The following is a 25,065-nucleotide window of genomic DNA, read 5'->3' as shown; positions in this document are numbered from 1 at the left end:
TAATGGGTGGGTTGCTCCTGGTGCGAGGCAGGTGGGAATGGAGTCTAGTGCACAGGTGGAAGCCGAAGGGAGGGGGCAGCTGTTCTTTGGTAGAAGAGGGGGGAAGGAGGAAGACGAGTTCGAGGCAGGAGGAGAAAATGAAGAAATCCATGTCTAATGGCCTCTGTTTACGTGGAGAAATGGAGAGTGAACTTACTGAGATAACAGCAGACCAGTGGTCCTCAACCGAGGGTGGTTTTGCCTCCCAGGGGACAGTTGGCAATGTCTGGAGGTGTTCCGGGTTGTCCTAAGTTGGGGAATGTACTACTGGCATCCGGTGTGTAGTGGACAAGGATGCTACTACATATCCTACGATGTCCAGGACAGCCTCCCACAGCAAAGAATCAGCGGGGCCCAAACGCCCGTAGTGCTATGGCCAAGAGCCTTGCTTAGATCAGAATGTCCTGCAATGTGACCGTCAACAAAGGCCAATTTAAATAACGGCTCGATATATTACCTCTTAGAAAGTCACAGTCCGTGTTAGTTTATTGAAGTCTAAAAAATCCTCAAGAGAAAATCTAAACTGTTTCACCATCTGACCGCCTCCCCCACTCCCGTTCTTTATAACAACTGTTAACACTGTGAGAAATACATTTAGTAAAAGACTAATTTCTGGGCTGGCTGGTATTGCGTATTCATCCTTGTATGTAAGGCTCTTAGCTCAGAATCTGGCACTTAGTAAACAGTCAATAAATGATAGCTGCTGTTATTACTGTTTTTTCCCTTCCAAACGTGAACTCCTGGGCCACTTGTGACATATGTGTTACAAGTCGCAGTTTTAATTTACTTGTAGTCAGCATGAGCAGTCGATTCAAGACACCAGAGTTGCGTCTCATAGATCTCATAAAATACGCTGATGTCTGTGCTTTAAAATTTAAAGTGTGGTGGTTCCCCAAAGACTTACACAGAATTACTACATGATCCAACGACTCCACTTCCGGTATACACGCAGTTGAAAGCAGGGGCTCAAACATATGTGTGCACCAGTGTTCATAGCAGCAGCATTCACAAAAGCCCAACGTGCACACAACCCAGATGTCCATCCACGGACGAACGGATAAACGAAATGCATCACATACATACAATGGAATATTACTCAGCTGTAAAAAGAATAAACTTCTGACACATGTTGCGACATGGGTGAACCTTGAAGACGGTGGGACATGGGTGGACCTTGAAGACGGGTGAAATAAGCCAAACGCAAAAGGACAGATCTCTGGTTCTAGGCCGTGTAATTGCTTTTGGCGTAATAGTTATTACCTCAGACAGACTGAAAGTTTAGTAACTAGATTGGAGAGTTCCCTTTGCAGTGCACAGTTAGGAAACACACCACTATAGGAGTTATCTCTCACGTCTGACCCCCCATCTCTTAATTTACCAGCGATGCAACTGCATCTCACCGCCAGACACAAAATGACAAATGTATCATTCCACTTATACGAGGTACCTAGAATGGGTAGATTCAAGATAGAAAGTAGAATGGTGGTTGCCAGGGGCTGGGGGAGGGGCAGTTGAGAGTGCCCTAGTGGGTACAGAGTTTCAGTTTGGGAAGATGAAAAAATTCTGGATGTGGATGATGGTGATGTTTGCACAACAATATGAATTTACTTAATGCCACTGAACTATATACTTAGAAATGGCTAAAATGGTAAATTTTAGGTTATGTATATTTTACTACAATAAAAACAATCTTACATTAGAATATTTAGCCATCAAGGGCTTTATTGATTGTTTTCATAGAGCTTTAAAAGGTCAACAGAGTCGTTTTAAATTATGGATACTGTTCTGATGAGATAGTTATAACATACATAATCAAAAATACATTTGTTTATTGTGTCAGGGATTAATATAAATTTAATACTCCTTACCTGACAGGCATGTAATTTTCCCATGTTCATTATTTGCTCCAAAACTTTGGAACGTTCCAATTCAGCCAGAGCCTAAGCCAAGGTAACAGTGATAATTCTTCTGTTCCCACCCACCCCCCGCCGCCACCAAGTAAAAGTTATATATTGTTTTGTTCAGAGAATGAAAGCATTTCCTTTTATAATTCTGTAAGAATTATGTCATAGTTTAATTTGGGCGAGTATCTGCACATGTTCTGTTTTCTCTCGGATTTGCATATCTGTTCTTAAAGAACATCAAGAATGTAGCCAGCAGTATCAGAAATATCTTCAAGGCACTGCAGTCACTTTTCTACATCTCAGGAAAACCCCTACAAGTAAACCCATTTTTAAAAATTGTCTAAAAATGTTTGTATCAAAGACGATGTTGGACACCCTTATCTGGGGTCATGTGTGTTTTTCTTTCGATCTCTGAGTTCGTCAGTCGAGAACACATGGAAACAGAAGTGAGAGTTCTGATGTACATGCTGATTAAGGGATAAGAACACACAGGAATTATCTTGCTTCTGCTAAAACGAAAACAAACCCCTCAGATCTCCAGTTCTAGCATGTGTAATTGCTTTTGGCATAATAGCTATTACCTCAGACAGACTGAAAGTTTAATAACTAGATTGGAGAGTTCCCTTTGCAGTGCACAGTTAGGAAACACACCATTATAGGAGTTATCTCTCACGTCTGGCCCCTCCATTTCTTAATTTGCTAGCCATGCAAACTGCATCTCACTGCCATGCATCATCTCAGCATTCTTAAACTGTAATGTTATAGATTACTGGCCTACGAAATTTTTTGCTATTTAACAGTGAACAATTCCAAATGAGTTTGAAACAGTCTTGTCATTCGTAAGAGTTTGTCTTTTAAAGGCTTCTGTTTGATTTTATGCACCAGTAGAGCCATTTTGTAGAAAATAAATGTTACATTGCTTTTTAAGTCTTTTTTACCCTTGCAATCTAGATTTAGCATCCAAAAGATATTTTTATGGTTATATAATTCATTTATGTTCTAAATATGTCATGTTCTTAAATGTTGGTATCGAAGTTTCTGTTGCTTGTCGACTGTTATTTTAATTCTTGGAGGTCCATAAAACATCTATAAACTCTTTTCCTGTGAAATGTAGGTTTATTTCAAGTAACATACCCTTCTGAAATATCCAGATGTATATTTCTTTCAATAACAAAAGAAACACTAACCATCAGTTAGAAGTTAGAATAACAATACACATACAATTTGTACAAGTCTCACTTCTCCCTGCGAGAATTTTTTCATATGAAATTTTATATGTCTCTACAATTATTTCTGTATTTTAATGTTAATATTGATGGTTATGTACCTATACGTATAAAATATATCAATCTTTTCAAGTCTTTAAACTTCTTCAGGAGTTTAAAGAAATAGAATGAAGATATAATTTATCAATTTTTCATAAATTCTGCATTGATTCTTTTTAACGTTCCTGGAAGTTGGTGTATATGTAATCTTTGCTCATTGATGAACAGAAGTACAGGGATGAACCCATGAAATTTCCTCCCTTTAAAAAAATCTTTTATGTCTCCCCTCCAAAGATGTTTTTGATATTTATATAGACTTTAAATTATAGGCAGCCATACATCCTGAAAAATAATGAGGTATGTGTATATTTTACTGTCATGGCATATGGTCTGTGAAATATTTTCAGTGAAAAAGGCAAGGTACATAGTTTACATCATATAATCCCATTTTCGTTTAAGAGAATCACTGTATATTCAATTATGCAAAGAAAAACATTTGGAAGGGTGTACAGTTATTAACCGTGATGAACCCTCGGGAATGAGAGTTACGTACTTTCAGTGAATATTGCCTCGGGTTGGATTCCTCAGAAGCGGAACTTGGGCTGAGGTTTCACGGGAAAGTAACTTCCCTGAGAAGAGTTTCGGGAAAACCTGGTAGGGAACGAGGAAGTGGGACTGGGAAGAAAGAAGGCAGGAGGCCAAGCATGGCTGCAGCAGGGTTCAAGTGCAGCCCCAGGGAGGACCGTTTTGGCTCCTGCAGGAGAGCTGAGATCATACCTAACAGCTGTCACTATCAGGGACAACGAAAGAAAATGCTTCATACTCCCACCTCCATCAGTCATGGCTGAAGCAGTGAGCCTGATGGGAAAGATCGGGTAAATATAATATCAGTCCCATCCAGGAAGTGCGGGTGGCCTGAGGGTCGCCTTCCTACGAGACCTGGAGATCCCAGCTGTCGGCAGTGAGAGCACAGGGTTGGGGGGAGATGTGGACAGAGCAGAGAAAGCAATTGCAGCCATCACCCCGATTACAGAGGTTTAAACAAGATAGAGGTTTATTCCCCCGCCCCCTCATTTAATAATCCAGTTTAAGCTGTCCAGGACTAGTATGGTGGCTTCACAGGGAACCTGGCTCCTTTTGTTTTGTTGCTCTGTCATCACTAGGTTGGTGCCCACATCTGCATGGCTCACAATGCTCAATAATGTCTATATTCCCAGTTGAAAAAAGGGGAAAGGTCAGAGGAAAGAGGATACATTGATTCTTCCAAGGACAAGTTCTGGAAGTTAAACACATCACTTCAGCTCACATCCCATTGGGCATAACTTAGTTACATGGCCGCACCTGGATGCCAGGGAGAACAGTTTTTAAGGGTTGGCCTTACACCTGGTTAAAAAACAGAGGACTCTGCTATCATGTAACCATTTCTGTAAAAGGAATGAATGCATATTGTAGAAGCTTCTATTATGTTTTCTACTTCCTAGGGATGTGGTTTCTGGGTTTTTTGTTTTTTAGTTTTAACAGTTTTTTTTTCCTTTAAACTGTGTCACATTGGAGTCTCCAGGAAGCAGAATTTGCAACAGAGCTAAGCGTTCAGGGGTGTCCTTGTGTTTAACACCCATGGAAGGGCTGGGAGGGTGTCTGGATTTGACAGGCGGGGACGTTGAGCTGTGGCCCAGTCATGAACAGCAGCCTTGGCTGACTCTATAGGGAGCTTTGGAGCTCGTGCGGCCTTTTATTTTTATTTATTAATTAATTAATTTATTTAACATTTTTTCCCCTCCCCCTCCTCCTCACCCCTCCCCTCTGGTAACCACTAGTTCATTGTCCATGGTTGGGCGGCCTTTTAGCATTGTCCTGCATTTGGTGGAAGTGGCTGGGTCATTAAACCCTTGCCTCCATCAGTCACTGGACGCGGGCTACCTTGGGAGGAACATGTCCTTGGGCAAGGCGGCTCGGCGGTGATGATCCCTGAAGGAGCACTCCTAGCCACTGGGTACCAAGTCTTTTGAAGGGGGATTGGTGGCATATCTCTGTCTATCACAACCGTGTGTGTGTGTGTGTGTGTGTGTGTGTGTGTGTAAGTAATTAGTACACATTTATGTATCCATTTTATAATTTAAAAAAGCTAAAATTTACTTCGTCATTCCTTCCACAAGAATTTCTTGAGCAACTGCTATGTGCCGGGCTCTATTCTGGGCACTAGATATAGGGAAATGACAAAACAAAGCCCCTCCCCTCATGGAGTTTATATGGTAAATTTATAACGTCAGGTGGTGATAATTACTTTGAAGCAAAATAATGCAGTATAGGGAGAGGTATCTCTGCTTTATGTGGAGTGGTCAGGAGAGGCTCCTCTGATAAGGTGATTGGACCAGAGACAAGAGTGAAATGATGGAGCTAGCTATGCAGATACTTTGGGGAAGAGCATTACAAATTGAGATTACAGAAAATGCCAAGAGACCTTGGTAGCAGGAGCATGTAGTGTGTTGGCAAGTTTGAGCAATGTTCAGGAGGCCAGTGTGGCCAGACCAGAGTGAGGATAGTAGGAGATAGTTTGGGGCATAATCGTAGTGATCAGATCATGTGAGACCTTGTACACCATTGCGAAGACTTTTGAGACCTTCTCAGAATGAGTTGGGAAGCTGTGTGCTGGTGTCAAGCCGAAAAGTCATAGAATCCGATTGACATTAAAGGATCATTTTATCTGCCGTGTTTGGAATGAACGTACCTGAGCAACAGGAGGAATGGAAGTGCCTTTTACTGAAGAGAGGACCGTGTGTGGAGAAGGTTCTTGGGGGGATAGCTGGAATTCAGTTTCAGATGTGTTAAGTTTGAAATGCAAGTGAGACATCTGGATAGAGATGTCAAACAGGAAGTTGGCTGATGGAGACTGGAATTCAGGAGTGAAGTCCATCCTGTAGATTAAAATACTTGGGAGCCGTCAGTGGGTGACAGGTATTTAAAGCCGCGAGAGTGCAGCTGCCACCTGCGAAATGTGCAGAGAAGAGAACATCTCTGGGGCACCCCAACATTTCGAGGTTGGGTGATGAGGTGAACCACCTGTGGAGACTTGAGAAGGAGCAGAGCCAGTGAGGTCAGAGGAGAAAACGATGTCCTAGAAGACAAAGAGGAGCATTCAGAAGAGAGTGACCAGTGGAATGACGGGAACAAAGGGGATCGGTGTGAGTTCAGGAGAGAATGGGAGACGAATCAGAGACAGCCACATAGACACGTCTTTTCAAGAGTTCTGCTGTGAAGAAGAAGGAGGTGGGCAACAGTACGAAAGCTGGAGGAGGAGGTGCGAGATTTTTAAGTTGGGAGATAATACAGCCTCTTCGGACGCTGACAGTTGTCATGGAGTATAGAAGAGACAACTGGTGATGCCGTAGACGGTGAACAGCCGCTGGACAGATGTCCGTGGATAATGATGGGGATAAGAGAGCTAATGCTTAAATTACAGGTGCAAGTGGTTTGTACACGCGTGGCTGGGTGTGTGTGGATCTTTACGGCTTGCTCGTGTCATTTCAGAGAAATATAGAACAGTCGCCATCAGCTGAAAAGTGAGAATGGGGGATGAGATGCTGGATGTTTGAGGAGAGAGGGAGGGTGTGAAATAGTGATCTAGGAGGGTAAAGAGCGAATGGACCAGGGAAGTGCTCGTTCTGAGGTCGTGAATGGAAAATGAGACCAGTCAGCATGATTGTGTGTGATTCTTCGGCCATATTTAGCTGTGGAGATGCAAGCCCAGAGTAGGTAGAGGGTTTAGTCAAGTAATATATCTCATTGTTCACTTTGCAAGCCGTTTTCAGGAAGTCGGTGATGTGAATGGTGTTTAGAACTTCAGCTTTTTAATTATACCCATTTTTAGAATGCTACACTTAGTGAGTGACAGGTCATTAAAAAAAAAAACTAAAAAGGCATGGCATTGTTTCAGGAGAGGTTCTTGCTTGAGAATTACAGGCTCTAATTCCAGCAACTTAATCAGAAAAGGAATTTGTTGGAAGGTTGTCAAGTACCTCACAGCACTGATGGAAAGACTAGAGAATCTGGTTCAGAAAACAGGCAGGAACCAAGGGAATTAAAAGGTCAGGAATTACTGCTAGGGTCACAGCACTGGAAGACGTTGGTTAAGGATGTTTGGGTTAAGTATGTTGCTGTCATCTGAATATTTGTGTTCCCCCAAATTCATGTGTTGACATCCTAACCCCAAAGGTAATAGGCGAGGCCTTTATGAGGCTTAAGTCATGAGGGTGGGACCTTATTGGATTAGTGCCCTGAGAAAAAGCTCCAGAGACACCCTGAAGCCCCTGTCCACTATGTGAGGATACAACGAGAAGCATAGGACTGGAAAAGAACCTTGACCCAACCATGCTGGCACCCACCCTGATCTCAGACTTCCAGCCTCCAGAATTGTGAGAAATAAATTGCTGTTGTTTATAAGCCATTCAGGCTATGGTATTTTGTTATAGCAGCTCCAACAGACTACGACAGATGCTGTGGCCACCATTTCTGATTCCCGGTATCGTGTCTGTTGGAGGAAGTGGCTTCTGACCTTACCATTTCTTAGTTTAGTTACTGGCTCTATCTCAAAGACCTTCAGAAAGATCGCTCTGGCTGTGACATCAAGAATGAAGTAAGGGGTTCAACAGTAGAAGTGGGAAGAACCAGGGATGAGGTTCCATGATAGATACTACTGACTTAGATTAGGGTAGTGATAGTGGGGATGAAAAGAAACGGACAGATTCATGAAACAGCCCATTAGGCTGCTGCTAAATTCTTGGGGAAAATTCTTTTTCTTCCTCCTCTTCTTCCTCTTTCTCCCCCTCTTATACTATTCTCTTCCTCCTCTTTCTTTCTCGAAATCCAGACCTTTCTAGAGGCCTGGAGTCTTATTTTGCACAGGGCAGAATATTTCATAAAATTCTACAGTAGTCCTCATGTGTTTGTTAAAAAATATTTTTAAGCTCCTACTATGTACAGTATGATGCTGAAAGCGATTGCCAGTTGTAGGCATTCTAGAATTGAGTTTAAGTCTAGACACTCAGAAATGATTCCCTTATTCCAGGGCACTACATGATTGCTGACCAGGCTAACCAACATTTTTCTAGATGTGGATAATTGAGATTATATGATCTCTCTCATTGAAACTCCCTCCCCTCCACCTTAGGACTGACTAGTCCCTTATTTTAGTCTTTTTACATATCAGTTATTTGAAATAGGCCAAATGCATATCCATTATTAAAGGAAATAATGAGAAAGAAAACTGGCTTTTTTTATCCTCTTAAGACTGATTTTCAAATGGAACTAATCATCAGAAATGGCTAAAATAGAATTCCAGCCCTCCTGAATCACAATATCTAGAAGTAGGTTCCAGAAATCTTTATTAAAAAAAAAATCAAGGGTAATCAGCCTGGTTTAGAAACCATAGCATTTTGCTATTCAGACTAGTTTATTCTTTACTGGAAGCTAATTCTTTTTTAATGGGAGGGATCCATTATAAATGACTATTTGGATTTCTTAGCTTGATTTTAAAATATGGCTTTTATCTCATCTTAGAGATAGGTTTCCTAAGATTAGAAATAGTTGTTTGGGGAGTAGTAGAGGTGGATTCCATTAAGTCTGTGGCTCTTTGTAATGATACAGGTTTTATTTCATCTCCCTGAGTAGAAGAAACTTGTTCTGTATATTATAAGAATACAGCTCTTTAAATTTCAGCTTCAAGTTTGTATAAAAACAGCTAGCTCACAGCCTCTCAAACTTAATGTGCATACAAATGCAGATTCTGATTTAATAGTTCTGGGGCGGGGTCTGAGTTTCTGTATTTCTTTTCTTTTCTTTTCTTTTCTTTTTTTTTTTAGGTGAGGCAACCCTTATTTGACCTCACAGATTACAAGGACCTTGTCAGCTTACAATCCTTTATTTTTAATTTTTACGCCTACAGCACCTGGTCTTCCTAGGTGGTCTCCCATCCAAGTACTAACCAGGCCCGACCCTGCTTAGCTTCCGAGATCAGAGGGGATCAGGCTTTTTCAGGGTGGCATGGCCTTAGACGAGTTTCTGCATTTCTAATGAGCTCTGAGGTGATGTTGACCACTGCTCTGCAGATTTCATTTTGAGTAGTAAGAGGCCAGATTATCATTGAACATTCATATTTGTGTGAGTTACTCTGCTTTGGGGAATGTTTTAGGACTATTTAGTTTAACCAAAGGTCGAGTGGTACATTTTAAGAAGATTGGATTATATAACCTTCTGACACTTTTCCCCATATTCTTGAAGGTTATCGTACCATATATAGCCTAAGGTTTTTAGTTTCAGGCTTTGGAACTGAATATAAGAAATGTCTTAAGCAGTAGAATTTTTATTGGTTCATTAAATCCACAGCAGCAGGAAAATTGGTTTATCTACTTGAGGTAGTCTGAACTACAAGTAGAGTACTTAGTAACTGAATTAAGAATAAGAGAGAAAGTGATATAATGTCGAGAATTATTATTAGATATGCAGATATACCTAAGGATTGGGGAATTTGTGTTTTGCAGAATTGAGCATGCTTTGGATAAGATACACGATGAGGTTAGAACAGTGGTTCTTAGCTGCGAATGATTTAACCTCTCAGGGTACATTTGGTACTATCTGGAGACATTTTTAGTTGTCACTACAGGTAGGATGGTGATGGTGCTACTGGCACCTAGTGGATGGAGGCCAGGGATGCTGCTAAACACTCTGCAGTGTACCAGACAGCCCCCCACAGCAAAGAATTATTTGTCCATGGTTGGGAAACCTTACGTTAGAGAATTTCATGAGTAGTTGATTAATTTTTAAATTAAAAATAATACAGAAAAGACAAATAGAGAATAATTTATATTCCACCAATCAAATTGAACCAAAGTTAACATTTTATCATATTTGATTTTAGGCTTTTGGTTCAAGAAATATCACTCCATTATTTTTGACAAAATAGTACACAATTGCTATTTTGAATTCAAACAGTAATGAAGTTATCCTAAATCTCCCTACCCAGAAATAAACATCATTAACACTAGGTGAACATTATCCCATTTATCTTTACATGTTAGAAGAAAAGAGAGAAATGCTTTTATGAAATTGGGACCATACTGTAGATTAACTAAAAAAAAAAAAAAAAAAAAAACGCCTTATGAAAATTTTAAACGTAGAGAAAAATACACTAGAATAATTAACCTTCATGTACTCATCACTCAGCTTCAAGGTCGCGAATTCATAGCCAATCTTATTTCATCTATCTCCACACCCACTCACCCGACTTTTGAGTATTTCGTAGCAATCCCAGACATGACATCATTTCATCTGTAAATATTTCGGTACCTGTCTTTAAAACATGAGGACTCCTTTTCTGAGCCATTGTCACACACAATTAACAGTTTTCCCTGATTCATTCTTTCTCTGCTTCCCTCCTCTCTCTTCCCTCTTTCTTCTCTTCTCCTTCTCCCTCTCTCTCTCCCTCTCCAAATTGAAGTGTTTTTTTTGTTTCTAATGAGATTGCACATAATGAAAGAGCATTAATTCCACAAGGAAAGGGAAATGGATGCCGCATAGGTCAAAAGAAACACTATCTGCCACAAATATTTTTTACGAATTGTGTTTTTTCTTTCTAGAATGTCTTAAACTATTTGGCAGTGCTGTGGAAAATAATGAAATACTACTTTATTTCTCTTTTTTATTATGTTCATTTTAAAGCTGCCTTTCTCAACTTTTTCAGTATTTCTCTGAAGTACCTTCCTGCTTTGGTGTGTTTGCTCTAGCCATGGCTTCTGGGGATATTTAGCAGGAATGTACCTGTAGGAAGCATTTAACTGTTGGTTATTAGCTTCTTGAGGGCAAGGAGCTAGTCTTACCATCCTTCACCTGTGACCATTACCATGTCCTCGATATTCGTTGGATGCCTGTTATTAATCTTGAGGGGATCATGCCAATATTGATTGGTGTATTAATCGAAACCATTTATAACAAAAAGCTAAATGTGCTCATTTAGCTCAACAGTGTGCACGCAGGGGAATAGAATTCAGCTGTTAACGTTGGGTACATGTATCTGTGGGCAGCCTCTGTAAAGAGGGGGGCGGGGCATTCTCGTTCCTCTGGTCACATCCTCTTGTTTCTTCTAACTTACTTATAAGGTGACCATATATCCCGGTTTGCCTGGCACAGTCTCAGTTTTTGCAGTTTTGATGTAATTATCAATAGGGTCCCTTTTCATTCACAGAGTTGTCCCAGTTTAGATGGTAAATTAAAGGATAGTCCTACTTAACATGACATTTAACGTGTGCCAGGCTCTCTTCTGAACACTTCATGGACATTCTCATTTAATTTTCCTGACAACCCTAAGAAGCAGATCCTACTGCTCACCCCATTTTACGTATGGGGAGGTTGGGGCACAAAGAAGTTGAATAACTTCAGTAAGATCACACAGCTGTGTTTGAATGGTGAGTGGCAGAGCCGGGTTTGAGTGCAGGCACTTTGGTACCAGTGCTTTTAAACACTCCACTGTGTGACTTCTCTGCAGGTCCCAAATATATGTCTCTGTGGATGCCAAATATATGTCTCTGTAGAATACACGTCGATCTAGCAGGAGTCTCCCGATAATTAACCTGCGTATTTTCAGATCGGCAGTCTGGCTGAGGCTTTGGGAGTTTGAGGGATTTCCTTTCCTTCATACGATGCTTGTAGGTTTCCTCGCGACTCCCACACCAACCTGATTATGGACGGCTTCTTCAGGAGGCTGCACACTCACCTGTCTTCATTCTCTGGATGGCAGCTGCTTGGCACGCCCCTCTGGACTCTCAGTGGTTGCCCGGTCCCGGCTTTTGCAGATTCTCAAGTCTCGACCACAGTCGCCGCTCCTCGCCCCTGGCTGTCTTTGGTAATTCAGACACGCGGTATCTCCAGCACCTGGAGCAATGCCCGTAGTATGGCAGGCACACACAGACTTTTTCACTACCTTTGATCGGTTCATATTTTGGAGTTGTCTGGGGACAGTATCAAAGACCTTGCACAAGGTGCTCTGAGGACAGATTTTTTTCAGACAGCTACTGCTTTCTATTAGCTTCTAGTTCAGTAAGGGGATGATGAATGTGCACGAATAACGGTGATATAAGGCAACTTGAGCCGTGTGAGTAATTTAGAGTTCAGAGAAAAAAACAAATTTCCGACAGGGCTGATCCAGAAAAGTGTCGTGAAGGTGGAGATACTTAAGTCAGTTGGATGACCTATACATTGGCTAAATAATAACTACCCGCCTTATGCTAAGGACGGGCCTTCAGTTTGCCAAGAATAGGCCTGATGGGAGAATAATTGATCAACGCAGACAAGAGGAGGACTCTGACAACTTGACACTGGGTCCTCTTGTGGAAAATCCTCAGTCATCGTCATCATGGCACATTTTGACCTCTAGGTGGGCTGTGAGCAGCAGGAACAGATGGAACCCCTCAGTAGCAAAGACTTTAATTTTTTTAATGTGCAAGCCTGGTGTTATTTATTTGATTATTTTTTAACCTTTTTAATTTGAAGTCTATTGATATACACGAGGTCTTTTTCCTTAATAAAAACTTTGTCTACTTTTATCGTTATGCATTTGCTTTTATGCTTTTTTACTTGATATCTTAATAAAAAAATATGGTTACATTTGAATAGAATTTATCACAGTAACCTGGTGAGATGGGACAGTGTTCATTATCCTAATTTTACAAATGAGGAAACTAAAGTTAACGTGGCCTTATTTTAACTTATTAGATTAAAAAACATTTTTAATCAGTTTCAAGATAGAGAAGAACAATGAACGTTGTGATCATTTCACATTATAAGTCGTTTTTAATGAATGTCATTATAGAATCTAGTTCAACACAATTAGTTCGTTTCCATTTCTGAGTCGACAGGCTTATTAATGCCACTTTGATGATTGCAGAGCCAATAAATCCTACTGAAGGGGAAGGCCTGTAGGGGCCGCAGGCGCCCTGTGTGGTACTTATGTGCAAACCAGAAAAAGCAGCCCCTCCAAGTGGACGGGGCAGTTAGGGAAAGGCCACACCCACTAGGGCCAGGATGCTGGGCTTGGAAAATGAGTGTCTAGATTTTAATACTCTGCCTCTTCTAGGCAGTGCTCAGAAGCAGGAGCCGTGAATCTGGTTTATATTAACTTATTTATGAAGAGCTGGGCTTTTTTTAGTCCTATATGTATAAGGAAAACCTCTCGTTGTTCCTCAGTATACGAAGTATATACTGGCCTCAGTGCCTTGTACTTGTTCCCTCTGCCTAGAACCTGAACTCACCTGATCTTTACCTGTCTCACTCCTTCACTTCACCCAGGTCTCCGCTCACACAGATGTTACTTCCTCAGATGTCACCTCACCTACCCTAACTAAAATATTACCCCTACTCACTCTCTCCTTCCTGCTGTTTTCCTCATTCCACTTCTTACCATTCGAATATTATATTTATTTTATTTTATTTTTGTCTCTCCATTAGAAAGTATACTCAGAAAGCAGGGATTTGGCCAGTTTCATTCACTGCTGTATTCCAGCAGCTAGAATTACCAGTTTTCATATTTGCTGCCTTTTATTAATAACTATGCAACTTTCTGGACTACGATGTTATGAATATTGTCGCGTCGAATCTTCTTAATAGCTACGTGAGGGGTAAATATTATAATCCTCATTTTGGAATTGAAGAAATCCCAAAGCTTAGAAAAGTAATAACATGCCCAAAGTCAAATATCTAGTAATTAAAATCATTCCTTGACAGGTAGATCTGATAACCAAAGTCCATTTTTAAAAAATTTGGTTTAGTGATTCTTTTGGGCCTTGTAATTTTTTCTTTAAAGACTGATTTCCAGTTTTTGGGGGGCAGGAGACCTTAAACATACTATTAGCTATGTTTTCAGGGAAAGGAGAGGCAGGACCCGTGGGATTTGGAGTGTTCGTTGGTAATGAGATCAGACAATCCTATTTTGTAATCGTTGCATTCTTTTTTAAAAAAATTAAGTTTATTGGTGGTAACATTGGTAATACAATTATATAATTTTCAGGTGTACATTTTAATTTTACATCTGTATATTCTATTGTGTGTTTACCACCCAAAGCCCAGTTTCCTTCAGCTACCATATATTTGATCCCCTTTACCCACTTCACTCTCCCCCTATCCCCCTATATTCGACCTTCTTTAACCGTGTACCTCCCTCCACCTCTCCCACCCCCTACCCTCTGGTAACCACTAGTCTATAGTCCAGGTCCATGAGTCTCTGTTTGTTTGTCCTGTTCATTTGTCGCTTTTAGGTTTATATCCCACGTATAAGTGATATCATGTGATTTTCAACTTTTTCTGTCTAGGTTATTTCGCTTAGCATGATTATCTCAAGGTCCATCCATGTTGTCGCTAATGGCAGTATTTCATCTCTTCTTATGGCGGAGTAATATTCCATTGTATATATGTACTACAGTTTCTTAAGCCAATCATCTATCGTAGGACACTTCGGTTGCTTCCATGTCCTGGCCACTGTGAATAATGCTGCTATGAACATCAGTGTGCAAATATCTTTTCGGATATGGGTTTTCAAATCTTTGGGGTAAATAGCCAGTAGAGGGATTGCTGGATCATATGGTAGATTAATTCTTAGTTTTTTGAGGAACCTCCATACTGTTTTCCATAGTGGCTGTACCAATTTGCAGTCCTACCAGCAGCGTATGAGGGTTCCTTTTTCTCTGCATCCTCTCCAACATTTGTTATTACTTGTCCTGTTGATTATAATCTTCGCATTCTTATGTAAGGGTGCCCTGGGAATAAGAGCATGACATTGGAGTCCTTTTCCAACTGGATAAATAACTTACCTGAACCCATTTTTTCATCTGTAAATTCTGGTAACAATGCCTACCTTATAGGGGCGTGAAGATGAAATATGTATGTAAAATGCCTGGTATAGTTTCTGCCTGCTGTTGCTGTCATCCTCAGATGTCATTAAGAAGGAAAATCTGTGTGGCTCGTGCTTTTTGACATACCAGATAGCAGCAATGTCCTGTTGGTGGGTGATTGAGGCTCTTGCCCGAACTTCTTGTTCCCTCTCGAGTTTTTCTGTTATGAATAAGTGACTATTTAATTTGAACTACGTTGTATTTGACTGCCGCTTCGTGAGTTCTCCACCGGAGACAGTTTTTATGAATTGTTAGCTATAGGCTGCTTCAGGTCATATTTCTCCATGGAAACCAAGATCCTATTTTTGAATATTCCTTTCATTTTGTATATTTTTGTGTTTCCTGCCCCATTAGCTTCACAAATAGTCATTGCATGTGTCTTGTTGATAGTCATTCTTTTTAGATGACTAACTGCCTTTCTTTCACTGCTGCTGTGTCCGGATGAAATAATTTGCATATTTCTATGTGTCAGGTAAACACATCTCTTTCTCCACATTTGGTAGGCAAAATGACATCTTTACAGTCTCCTGAACAATATCTAACAATTGGCCCTCCGGCTCTGTGTGTGTCACTGCCGTTCCATGTCCTAGCTTCTTTGGCTGATTTTTCTTAAACTCTCTTTGCTCTCGGTTCATTCATTTTCTTTATATATTGAACAACGAGAAGTTTGGTACCTATGCATTTCTCTTGCGGTTGTTATTATAGCATGTCATTTAATTTCAGTCACATGTTGGAATAAGTCAGAAAATAATTTGTATATAGTTTACGATAGTTTTATGCGACCTTGGATGCATGAAGATGCTTTATGCTGGGGTAAGGACCAGCTTTTTGAGCACTGCCACTCATTCGGTATTGGCGTACTATCTGCATCAAGCGGTAGCTTCTTGTTCCTTTTACCCTGACCATGGCAGAACATCATCATCATCCCCATATACACACATTCAGTATTTTTCATACTTGGTATTTTTCAATTTACACTCTGTTTTTGAATGCATGTGTAACAATTTTACAACTAACAATTTTAGAGTACATTATAATCAGCAGAGCAATTTCATATCCATTACTTCCTTTTATTGTCCAACAGCCTTAGGAGGTATCTATTATTAATATTCCATTTTTATAGCTGGGAAAACGTATATGCTATTCTCTTTGTTGATTCTGAATTATGCAGTCATTCTATCTCGTCATATGTCTTTTAAAAAATCTGAATGCAAAAAAAAAATCTGAGTTCATAAGAAAATGTTCTCTTTTCTACTGTGTGCTTTCTATAAATACCTTCTCTTCTTTGTCAGAATTAATTTTTTTTTTTTTGTATTTTGGTTTTATTTCCTATACTTCCCTTCCTCAGCCTGTCTCCCGTTGGTCTAAACCCAGGCCTGTTCCCTGTCTTTTTGAAACATCTCTAAACTGCAGTTATAATGGTGGTGATGTTATACGTTCTAAGCTGCTTTCAGACTTCTTTCACACCTAGATCATCTCCTTCTGTCTTCACAGCAGTTATCTGAGGCAGGCAGGACAAGTGTAAATTGCTTGTTTTTACAGATTAAAAAACCTGCAACGCAAAGTGTTAACAAAAGTTTTTTATTTGTTTACAGTCACGGAACTAGGAAGTGTCGGGAAAAGGACTGCTCAGGCTTCTGTCCTAGTCCACGGCCCTTGCCGCTGCTGTTGACTCTGCAGCGTGCTCCCTGCTGTGATGTAACACACGCTTAGCTCGTTTCTCTCCCGGTTTCTTTCATACGTTCACATTGCCAACCACTTACTCAGAATGAAATCGAGGAGCAGTTTTCTCTTGCTGCTTTGTCAAAAGACTTCCTATAGAAAGAAACTGTCAACAGGGCAGGTCAGTAATTTGTCAGATGCTGTGTATTTAGCAGAAGTCTTTGAGCAGTTGTCCCCACTCGGTGGCCTTTCGCTTGTGTGCCCATTTTGTCATCTGTGTCAGGATCCAGTATGGATTGCTCTTAGGGCTGCTGTAACAAATGACCACAAACTCAGTGGCTCGAAACAACAGAACTTTGAGCTCTCACACTTCAGGAGGCCGGAAGTCCAAAATCAAGCTGTTCCTTGGAAGACTTGGATCCTTTTTAGAAGCTCACAGAGAGAATCTGTTCCGTGTCCCTCCCCTAGCTTCTGGTGGTTGCCAGCAGTCCTTGGCGTTCCTCGACTTGCAGCTGCGTGGATCCAGTCTCTGTCTCCACATGGCATTCTCCTCTCCGTGGGTGTCTGTCTCTGCTTCTGAGGACACCGGTCATATTGGATTAAGGACTCACTGCATTCCAGTATGACCTCATGTTAACTGACATCTTAATTCCATCTGTGAGCACTGTATTTCCAAATAAAGTCACACTCACAGGTACAAGGGGTTAGGACTTTGACGTACCTTTCGGGGGGACACAAGTCAACCCACAACAATATAAGGCCTTTTCTTTGTCTCCACGTTTATTCCTACCCATGCGATATGTTTACGTATATGCTTTCCACAACTGTCTGTAGCACTGACCTTCTCTGTAGATTTCCTTGTGTATTTTCCCCATAATTGATAGCGATACATACGTATATATATTTCATTCATGTCTTTATTTATGATTTATATTTTAGTAAACCAGTAAGATTATTTGCTGTTCTGTTAAAATTTCAGTTATCTATGATCTGTTAATATCACAGACATTTGAGGCCATAACAACTGTTTATATAATATGGACTTTGGCTTGTAATTTTGCTTTTTTTTTTGTATTGCCCTCTTATGGTTTTGGTGTCAGGCTATGTTAGTTTTATTAAAATGAATGTTGAGTGTATTTCACTGTTAGTATGTTTTTTAAACTTTGGTTTAAAACTTAGTTGTAAAACCATCTGGGTCTGGTGTCCTTTCTCCCTCCTCTCCCTCCTTTCCCCTTTCTTTCCCTGTCTTTTTATTCCAGAATAACACAGTCACATAATGGCAGTTATCTAAAAGGCAACAAAAAGATTAAGTGTTGTTGAAGATGTGGGAAAAAAGGAACCTTCATGCACTGTTGGTGGGATTGTGAACTGGTGCAGCCACTATGGAAAATAGTATAGAGATTCCTTAAAAAATTAAAAATAGAACTACCATAAGACCCAACAACCCCACTTCTTGGTATTTATCCAAAGAAATCAAAAACACTAATTTGAAAAGATATATGCACTCTTGTGTTCATTGTGGCATTGTTTACGGTAGCCAAGACATGGAAGCAACTTAAGTGTCCATCGATAGATGAATGGATAAAGAAGATATGGTACATCTACACAATGGAATATTACTCAGCCATAAAAAAGAATGCAGTTTTGCCACTTGCAACAATATGGATGGACCTAGAGGGTATTATGCAAAGTGAAATAAGTCAGAGATAATTGCTGTATGATTTCACTTATATATGGAATATTAAAAAAAGCAACAACCAAGCAGACTCATAGATACAGGGAACAAATTGATGGTTGTCAGATGGAAGGGGTGTGGGGACTGGGAAGTACTGCCAGTTAAAAAAAAAAATTAGTCACTGAGATATATAATTATATTGTTATAATTATATATGGTCCCAGATGGGTACTAGACTTATCATGGTGGTTACTTCGTCAAATATATAAATGTCTAATCACTATATTATACACCTGAAACTAATATAATATTGTATGCCGACTATAATTTTAAAATAAATTTTAAAAATAATAACAAAAGTGTATAGATAATAAATATATAGCTCAATGAATTCTTACAATGTTAACCCTAGGTCAAGAAGTACAATATTGCTAGCAGCCCTCTTATTTCCTGCCTTCTCCTTAAAAGAAACCACTATCTTGCTCACTCTGTCCAATGTCATACCAGTTTTATTTGTTTTGGACTGTGGAATCATGTGGTATGTATTCTTTTCGTGTCTGCTTCCTCTTACTCAGCATCGTGATAGGTTCATCCATGTCGTTACAGGTGGCTGTAGTGTGTTCATTTTCATCACACTATAGTCCTCTGCTTATTCATTTCATTATTGATAAAAGTTGATTGCTTCCAGCTTTTGTCAATTACAAATTTTACCTCTGTGAACATTCTCTGTCTTTTGGTGCACGCGTGTTGCATCTCTGTTGGTATGCGCCTAGTGCTGAATCAAAGGATTTTTTTTAGCAGATGCTACTCAATAGTCTTCTAGTATTTCCTGTTGCTTCATAGTCTTCCCACACTGGGATTGTCAGGGTTTTTAATATTTGAGACTGATAGATATGTAGCAGTAACTCATTTTGTCTTTAATTCTCATTTCTCTGACGACTAACGAGCCAGCCTTTCGTTTGGCTCTCTCCTTTTGGCCTTACCCCTTCTCCTTTTTTATTGGATCTTTTTTTTTCTTATTGCCTTGTAGGGGTGCTTCATTTATTTTGGTTAGAAGTCCTTTTTCAAATATATATATTGCAAATATCTATGGCTTGTCTTTTCCCTTTTTAAATTGTGTCTTTGATGAACACACTGTACTTGACTTTTAAAACAGTCCGATTTTTCCTTCGTGATGAGTGCTTCGAGTAACCTGTTTAAGAAATTCTTTTTTACCCCAGGGTCATGAAGATAGTCTCCTATGTTATCATCTAAGAACTATGTTATTTCACTTCTTACTTTTACTTGCACAGTCTACCTAGAGTCAGTTTTCATGTGTAGTGTAGGTGGGAATGAAGATTCATGTTTTTTCTTTTAATTTAGGTATCCAGATTCAGTTGACCCAGCAGTGGCTCTTTCTATTTATTTCTTTTTGATAAAATAATTTTTTCTTTATTGCTCGACTGTGCCACCTTTGTCATAAATCATGTGTCCATGTACGTGTGGCTTGTTTTTCAATTCTCTATTCTGCCGTATTGGTCTGTTTGTCTCTTGCACCAATACCACAGTCTTCAATCCTGGAGCTTTATAGAAGCCTTGACATCCAGTAGAATAAGTCCTCCCATGTTGTTCTTTTTCAAGATTATTTTAGCTGCTGTTGGCTCTTCACATTTCCATATAAATTGTAGAATCAACTTGTCCATTTCCACAAATCTATTGAGATTTTGATAGGTATCGCATTCAATCCACAGACCAATTTAGTGAGAACTGATGTCTTTATCATTTTAAGGCCTCTAGTAAAATACATGGCATATTCTTAATTTTCTATAAGTCTTCTTTAATTTATCTCTCATTTTTTACAGTTTTCTGTGATGAGGTCTTGTACATCTGCATTGTGTTTATTCCTAGTTACTTGATATTATTTGGTGCTATTGTGATATAATCTTTTAAGGTTTCACTTTCTAGTTACTTATTCGTGGGGATACTGTTGGCCTTTTTATATTCACCTTATATCCATCAACTTGGCTAACCTCACTGGTTAATTCTGATAGTTTATCTCTAGGTTCTTTCGAAATTTCTGTGAAAAGATTCATATCATCTGTAATGATAGCTTTATATCTGTTTGTAGAAATATAATCAAATTAGATAAAATTAATTTTAATAATATATTTTCTCTAAATAACCAAAATATTATTTCAGCATGTAACAATATAAAAATTAATTAGATTTTTACATCCTTTTTTTCATATTGTCTTTTAAATTTAGTGTGTTTTACATTAACAACACATCTCAGTTTAGAGTAGCCATGTTTCAAGTGCTAAGTGGCCACGTGTGGCTAATAACTACAGTTTTAGACATGGTAGGTCTGGGTCTAGAGGGTGACACAAACTTTTTTTTAAACAAATAATTTTTTTAATGAAATTTTAGCTTTTTCAGTTACAGTCGACATTCAATATTATATTAGTTTCAGGTATACAGCACAGTGGTTAGACATTTATATAATATATGAAGTGATAAGTCTAATATACCTACCCACTAAGTACTCAAAAAGTCTAGTACGCACCTGGCACCATACATAGTTATTACAGTGTTATTGACTATATTCCTTATGCTGTGACTATTTTGTAACTGCCAGTTTGTACTTCTTAATCCCTTCACATTTTCCTAGCTCCCCAGCCTCCTCCCATCTGTCTGGCTATCATCAGTTTCTTCTCTGTATCTGTGAGTCTGGTTCTGTTTTGTTTTTTCTTTTTTAGATTCTACATATAAGTAAAACCGTATGGTATAAACCGATAGTTCTTACATGAGAACTTTTTATGGAGTCGCCGAAGAAGCCTCTACTGACTTGATTTTATGTAAGTGCCAGGGAAAGATTAGATTTTCTAGGAAGTTTTTACTGAAAAGGTGCCATTTGAATAATGTCTTGGACTATGTCTATAAATCTGCCAGGTGAACAAAATAGGCCAAGAGAGTAACATGCAAAATTGTAATATTATATAAGAGTAGAATTTGTTCAGAGCCTCGCAGGTATTTCACTGTGGTTGGAGATCAGGTAATTGGGTAAGAGTGAAATGCAAGACTGGCTGACAGGTCTTCACCAGTTCTCTGGTTATGAGTAATTTATCAGTAATGATAGTTCACTTGCTCCTTATGCTAAATTCCAGAAGTATGATTGCTGGGTCTGATAGTGTGAATATATTCCCCAATACATACAGGGAATCTCCCGGATCTGAACATTTACACTGCCCTTAGCAAATACGCTGGTTTCAGTGTATACTCAAGTCCTGTAATTAGTATATTTTCGATGTGCTAACTCTGCTGTATCGGGTGCGTATTTTGTTGATGAATGGCAAAGTAACATGTTGTTCTTATTAACATTGGTTACTACCGTCGAGTTCTCAGATCCCGTCCCAGCTTTACCAGTTGTCCCAATAGCATGCTTTATGGCAGGAAGATGCAGAATCAGGCCGTGCACTTCGGTCTTCTCTTTTCTTCGGAGGAACGGCCTTGACATTTTTGACCTTGATAGTTCTGAAGATTACAGGTTGGTTATTTTTGTAGAATGTCTCCCCAGTGTGGTTTTGTCTGTTTCCTCATGATTCGATTCAAGTTCAGGTCTTTGTCAGGAACAACACTGCTCATCGCATCCTATCACGTGGTACAGGACTTCGCTATGTCTGATTGCTAATGATATTCTCTTTGATCCCTTGATCAAGGTGGTGTCTGCCAGGTTTCACTGCTGTGAAGTTACTCTTTCTTTTTGGAATGAATCTGTTTTTAGTGGTGAAGTACTCTGAAACTATCCCATTCACTCTCAGACTTTCCATTTATTCATTATTTATTTATGTTAATATTGCTTCATAATTTCTTATTTTATTCAGTAGGTTGTAATCCATTCCTATCATTTGTTTTGATGCTGAAATTATCCCCAGTTTGGTCATTGGAATCTCCTTCACGTTGGATCCTTTGTCCTTTCTTTGTTTTTCCTTGCTTGCTTGCTTGCTTTTTCTTTCTCTCTCTCTCTCTCTCTTTCTTTTCTTTCCAGTTTTATTGAGATGTCATTGACATATAACATTGTATTAGTTTAAGGTGTACAACATATTGATTTTTCATATTGCAAAATGATTACCACATTATATTTAGTTAACAACCATCACCTCATATAATTACAGTTTTTTTTTCTTATAAGAAGAACTTTTAAGGTCTGCCTCCTTAGCAGATTTCAAATATACAATACAATATTGTTAACTGTAGTCGCCATGCTGTGCATTATGTCCCCGGAACTTACTATCTTATAACTAGAAGTTTGCACCTTTGTTCACTTTCACCTGTTTCCCCACCCCCACCCCTACCAACCACCAGTCTGTTACCTGTTTCTATGAATTCCGTTTCTTAGATTCCACCTACAAGTGAGATCATATGGTATTTGTCTTTCTCTATCTGACTTATTTCACTTAGCATAATGGCCTCAAGATCCATCCATGTCATTGCATATGGCAGGATTTCCCCCATCTTTGTGGCTAATATTCCATTGTGTATATATGCCCCATTTTCTTCATCATTTATTGTTGGTGGACACTTAGGTCCTTTTGACACATCCCTCATCGTTTGAGTACTTTCTTGCTCTCTGGCATGGGATATTCTGGATTCATCTTGTCCTTTTTCTGCCCCAATGCTGTAATTAGCCAGTTCCAATTCTCCAAGGAGCTCGGGCTCCCTTTTTTGGAGAATGGTATTAGAAGCCAAGATTGGGTACTAGGGATGTGCGAGGTGTACCATTAGGGAGTGGAGGTTGTCACTGCTCTGAGGCCCTCTCAGTAGACAGATTGAGGGAGCTAAGGTGTATGTACGCGTGTGCTTACGTGCACACACACATACACACCCTGCACATCTGTGTCTATAGTTTTAGAAACCCACTGGTTGACCAGACCTCCAGTTTCAATCCACGGCATACATTTCAACCTTTTCCCTTTCTATGTTGGTATCTCCCTTCTCTTACAGAGGGAGCTCTGGGTCCAGTTGTCCTTAATAGATTTTCTAATTTGGTGAATCCTCCTACATAAGACAGATCTCTTGCTGCCTCAGAACCCTGCCCGGTAGAGATGAGCTTCTTACCCCCCCGGCTGGCCCTCATTCCCCCACCCTGGCGGATGCCCGCCTCCCCTCACGCCAGCTCCCGCATCCCATGCACGCTAGCCCTTTGTGTGGAAGTGGCCTCTGACACCCATGCGGGCTACCCTCTGTGCCACCTAATGGATTGTTGAGGAAAGGAAGAGATCGTCTCTGGAATTCTTAAATTGTATTTTAATATTTCTAGCTGTGAAATTATTTATCCCTTTTTTTTTTTCACTTTGAGCTCTTTTATTTTGAGATCTTATATTTTTTCTAATTCTGGGAAATTTATGTCTGCAAATATTTCATCACCCCCATGTATTTTTTCTCTCCTCTCTCTGTGTTATGTGGATGCCGATGTCCTTCATTTCTCTGTTCCATATCTCTTGGTTTTTCTTGTATGTACTTTATTTCTTCCAGATGTCTTTTGGCAGAATACCTTAAACCTGATGATATTTTAGCTTATTAATTTATTCAGCTATATTCTTTCTCCTCTTTGATGCATCATCTGTTAAGTTTATTTCAGTGATTATATTTTTCATACCGAGTATTTTTACTTGCTTCATTGTGACATTTCCTTCCTGCTTTATTTCTAATGTCCTTCCTTATCGAATCTGTTCGTTTTAAACTTTTATTTGCTGTTCTCCTGTGAGCTGCCATGTCCTGGAGATATTAGCCGCCTTGGCTCATGAGGTGTGCAAAGTAGAGCAGAGAAAGCTAGTCTTTTTTCTGCCTACTTTGTGCCTCCCCTTCTGGGTTCAGATAATGAAGGTTGGGTTGGAAGGGAGGAAGAGGATTTACCCAAGGTCTTTACACTGTGAAACCCCTTCCCAGGCTCAGCATTTTTCCATATCTGTTTTCCTTCTTTTAAAAACCCTAGTCCATGGAGTGTGTAGAGAGGTGGTGGGAAGAGGGACCCTGTGAACATGCAGAGACCACCCAGTGCATCCGTACTTGTCGTGAACGACTTCCCCACTAACTGGCCCCGTGCCACCTGTACGCTGACAGGCTTGCTGACAGTTTCCCTGCCTTGCAACCGCAATTGCCTGTTTCAGACCACGTTGGAGAGAAAAATATTCACCAAAACAACTGCACCACACCCCAACTGCCATCTCTGGCGTCTGGCCCTTATCTCTTCTGCCCATTTGTTTACCCTACACTAGAATCAAATTTCCCTGTGTTGTCCCAGGGATTTGTGTAAACACAAATGAATTTTTTGTTTCCATGTTTAGTGTAGGTTCATACGATATATACTGTAAAGCGATTTGCTGTTTTTAAAATGGCTGTTTAACATGATCAATTACAGATGAAGATAGTTTGGATTCAATAAAATAGAGCTTTACTCGTAGTGGCTGGATTTGAAATGGTTTTCATTTTCCTACTGGAACTACTAATAAATAGTCAAAGAAAAAAAATTCTTTTCTGTGTTCATGATGTAAGTATTCTGGCACAGTTTTATTGTTAGTTTGCCAATCAGATGTACTTGGTTTATTTAG

The 25,065-nt window shown here is 39.6% G+C and overlaps 1 protein-coding gene and 1 non-coding gene across 4 annotated transcripts in view; one reads left to right on the top strand and one right to left on the bottom strand.

Moving 5' to 3' along the window:
* The window catches only part of SCAI (suppressor of cancer cell invasion), a 111,965-nt gene that overhangs the window by 28,494 nt on the left and 58,406 nt on the right, over window positions 1–25,065 (top strand). The window contains exon 1 of one of the 3 annotated variants that reach the window (XM_039861701.1): window positions 21,214–21,312. The exons of the other annotated variants lie outside the window; for them this stretch is intronic. Coding sequence (XP_039717635.1) covers window positions 21,311–21,312 — 2 coding nt within the window. The 5' untranslated portion in view covers window positions 21,214–21,310. Of the gene's footprint in view, window positions 1–21,213; window positions 21,313–25,065 lie in introns of those variants that run through there. 3 annotated transcript variants of the gene reach the window in all.
* LOC120601803 (5S ribosomal RNA) lies at window positions 9,141–9,259 on the bottom strand. Its single transcript, XR_005652565.1, has one exon. It is a non-coding gene; the product is annotated as a 5S ribosomal RNA (ribosomal RNA).

Source organism: Pteropus medius, unplaced genomic scaffold, assembly GCF_902729225.1.
Source record: "Pteropus medius unplaced genomic scaffold, Ma_sr-lr_union100, whole genome shotgun sequence".
Classification (NCBI taxonomy): domain Eukaryota; kingdom Metazoa; phylum Chordata; class Mammalia; order Chiroptera; family Pteropodidae; genus Pteropus; species Pteropus medius.
The sequence above is the reverse complement of the archived record's forward strand: the minus strand, read 5'-3'. Positions and strand labels throughout refer to the sequence as shown.